Consider the following 3,761-nt stretch of genomic DNA (forward strand, 5'->3'; position numbering starts at 1 on the left):
CACTTGGCTTGCTCTTGCATTATTGAGTGTAATGTGATGTAATGAAATATAGTGTAATGTAGTGTAATGTGATGTGATGTAATTTAATGTAATGTAGTGTGATGTAATGTAGTGTAATGTAGTGTAATGTAATGTAGTGTAATGTAGTGTAATGTAGTGTAATGTAGTGTAATGTAGTGTAGTGTAATGTAGTGTGATGTAGTGTAGTGTAATGTGATGTAGTGTAATGTAGTGTAATGTGATGTAGTGTAATGTTGTGTGATGTAGTGTAATGTAGTGTGATGTAATGTAGTGTGATGTAGTGTAGTGTAATGTGATGTAGTGTAATGTAGTGTAGTGTGATGTAGTGTAATGTTGTGTGATGTAGTGTGATGTAATGTAGTGTAATGTAGTGTGATGTAATATAGTGTAATGTAGTGTAATGTAGTGTAATGTGATGTAGTGTAATGTAGTGTAGTGTGATGTAGTGTAATGTTGTGTGATGTAGTGTAATGTAGTGTGATGTAATGTAGTGTAATGTGATGTAGTGTAGTGTAATGTAGTGTAATGTAGTGTGATGTAATGTAGTGTAATGTAGTGTAATGTAGTGTAATGTAGTGTAATGTAATGTAGTGTAATGTAGTGTAATGTGATGTAGTGTAATGTAGTGTGATGTAATGTGATGTAGTGTAATGTAGTGTAATGTAGTGTAATGTAATATAGTGTAATGTAGTGTGATGTAGTGTAGTGTGATGTAATGTAGTGTAATGTGATGTAGTGTAATGTAGTGTGATGTAGTGTAGTGTAGTGTGATGTAATGTAGTGTAATGTGATGTAATGTGATGTAGTGTAATGTAGTGTAATGTGATGTAGTGTAATGTAGTGTAATGTAATGTAATGTAGTGTAATGTAGTGTGATGTAATGTAGTGTAATGTAATGTAATGTAGTGTAATGTAGTGTGATGTAATGTAGTGTAATGTGATGTAGTGTAGTGTAGTGTAATGTAGTGTGATGTAATGTAGTGTAATGTGATGTAATGTAATGTAGTGTAATGTGATGTAGTGTAATGTAGTGTAATGTGATGTAATGTAATGTAGTGTAATGTAGTGTAATGTGATGTAGTGTAATGTAATGTAATGTAATGTAGTGTAATGTAGTGTAATGTAATGTAATGTGATGTAGTGTAGTGTAGTGTAATGTAGTGTGATGTAATGTAGTGTGATGTAATGTAGTGTAATGTAATGTAATGTAGTGTGATGTGATGTAGTGTAATGTAGTGTAATGTAATGTAATGTAGTGTAATGTAATGTAATGTAGTGTAATGTGATGTAGTGTAATGTAGTGTAATGTAATGTAATGTAGTGTGATGTGATGTAGTGTGATGTAGTGTAGTGTAGTGTAGTGTAATGTAATATAGTGTAATGTAGTGTGATGTAGTGTAGTGTAGTGTAATGTAATATAGTGTAATGTAGTGTAATGTGATATAGTGTAATGTAGTGTAATGTAGTGTAATGTGATGTAGTGTAATGTAATGTAATGTAGTGTAATGTAGTGTAATGTAATGTAATGTGATGTAGTGTAGTGTAATGTAGTGTGATGTAATGTAGTGTAATGTGATGTAATGTAGTGTAGTGTAATGTAGTGTGATGTAATGTAGTGTGATGTAATGTAGTGTAGTGTGATGTAATGTAGTGTAATGTAATGTAATGTAGTGTAATGTGATGTAGTGTAATGTAGTGTAATGTAATGTAATGTAGTGTGATGTAGTGTAATGTAGTGTGATGTAGTGTAGTGTAGTGTAATGTAATATAGTGTAATGTAGTGTGATGTAGTGTAGTGTAATGTAATATAGTGTAATGTAGTGTAATGTGATGTAGTGTAATGTAGTGTAATGTGATGTAGTGTAATGTAGTGTGATGTAGTGTAGTGTAGTGTAATGTAATATAGTGTAATGTAGTGTAATGTGATGTAGTGTAATGTAGTGTGATGTAGTGTAGTGTAGTGTAGTGTAATGTAATATAGTGTAATGTAGTGTAATGTGATGTAGTGTAATGTAGTGTAATGTGATGTAGTGTAATGTAGTGTGATGTAATGTAGTGTAATGTAGTGTAATGTGATGTAGTGTAATGTAGTGTGATGTAATGTAGTGTAATGTAATGTAGTGTAGTGTAGTGTAGTGTGATGTAATGTAGTGTAATGTGATGTAGTGTAATGTAGTGTAATGTAGTGTGATGTAGTGTAGTGTAGTGTAATGTAATATAGTGTAATGTAGTGTGATGTAGTGTAGTGTAATGTAATATAGTGTAATGTAGTGTAATGTGATGTAGTGTAATGTAGTGTAATGTGATGTAGTGTAATGTAGTGTGATGTAATGTAGTGTAATGTAGTGTAATGTGATGTAGTGTAATGTAGTGTGATGTAATGTAGTGTAATGTAATATAGTGTAATGTAGTGTAATGTAATGTAGTGTAATGTAGTGTGATGTAATGTAGTGTAATGTAATGTAGTGTAATGTAGTGTGATGTAATGTAGTGTAATGTAGTGTAATGTATGTAGTGTAATGTGATGTAGTGTAATGTAGTGTGATGTGATGTAGTGTAATGTAGTGTAGTGTAGTGTAATGTAATGTAATGTAGTGTAATGTAGTGTAATGTAATGTAATGTAGTGTGATGTAATGTAATGTAATGTAGTGTAATGTAGTGTAATGTGATGTAGTGTAATGTAGTGTGATGTAATGTAGTGTAATGTAATATAGTGTAATGTAGTGTAATGTGATGTAGTGTAATGTAGTGTGATGTGATGTAGTGTAATGTAGTGTAGTGTAGTGTAATGTAATGTAATGTAGTGTAATGTAGTGTAATGTAATGTAATGTAGTGTGATGTAATGTAATGTAATGTAGTGTAATGTAATGTAATGTAATATAGTGTAATGTAATGTAATGTAGTGTAATGTAATGTAATGTAATGTAGTGTGATGTAATGTAGTGTAATGTAGTGTGATGTGATGTAGTGTAATGTAATGTAATGTAGTGTAATGTAGTGTAATGTAATGTAATGTAGTGTGATGTAATGTAATGTAATGTAGTGTAATGTAGTGTAGTGTAATGTAGTGTAATGTAATGTAATGTAATATAGTGTAATGTAATGTAATGTAGTGTGATGTAATGTAGTGTAATGTAGTGTGATGTGATGTAGTGTAATGTAGTGTAGTGTAATGTAGTGTGATGTAGTGTAGTGTAATGTGATGTAGTGTAATGTAGTGTGATGTGATGTAGTGTAATGTAGTGTAATGTAGTGTGATGTGATGTAGTGTGATGTAATGTGATGTAAAATGATGTGTTTCAGGTTTCTGAATGTGAAGATCCAGGAGGGGGAAGCGCATAACATCTTCTGTCCTGCCTATGACTGTTACCAGTTGGTGCCAGTTGAGGTTATAGAGAGTGTTGTCTCCAGAGAGATGGACAAACGATACCTGCAGTTTGACATCAAGGTACACAAACGTACACACACACACACACCACACACACACGTCTCTCTCTCAAAGCATCTTATCTCTGATATCTTTCCTCCTTGTGTGTGTGTGTGTGTGTGTGTGTGTGTGTGTGTGTGTGTGTGTGTGTGTGTGTGTGTGTGTGTGTGTGTGTGTGTGTGTGTATGTGTGTGTGTGTGTGTGTGTGTGTGTGTGTGTGTGTGTGTGTGTGTGTGTGTGTGTGTGTGTGTGTGTGTGTGTGTGTGTGTGTGTGTGTGTGTGTGTGTGTGTGTGTGTATCTGCCTGCGTGT

The 3,761-nt window shown here is 32.9% G+C and overlaps 1 protein-coding gene across 1 annotated transcript in view; it reads left to right on the forward strand.

Moving 5' to 3' along the window:
* LOC311115123 (ankyrin repeat and IBR domain-containing protein 1-like) overlaps positions 1 to 3,471 on the forward strand; it is a gene marked incomplete at its 3' end in the record, with an annotated part of 22,800 nt that extends 19,329 nt beyond the window's left edge. Inside the window, exon 9 of the mRNA XM_084190329.1 lies at positions 3,327 to 3,471. Coding sequence (XP_084046455.1) covers positions 3,327 to 3,471 — 145 coding nt within the window. The remainder of the gene's footprint in view (positions 1 to 3,326) is intronic.
* Between the last annotated feature and the right edge of the window lie 290 nt (positions 3,472 to 3,761).

Source organism: Coregonus lavaretus (assembly GCF_964263955.1).
Source record: "Coregonus lavaretus genome assembly, contig: HAP1_SCAFFOLD_3234, whole genome shotgun sequence".
NCBI lineage: Eukaryota > Metazoa > Chordata > Actinopteri > Salmoniformes > Salmonidae > Coregonus > Coregonus lavaretus.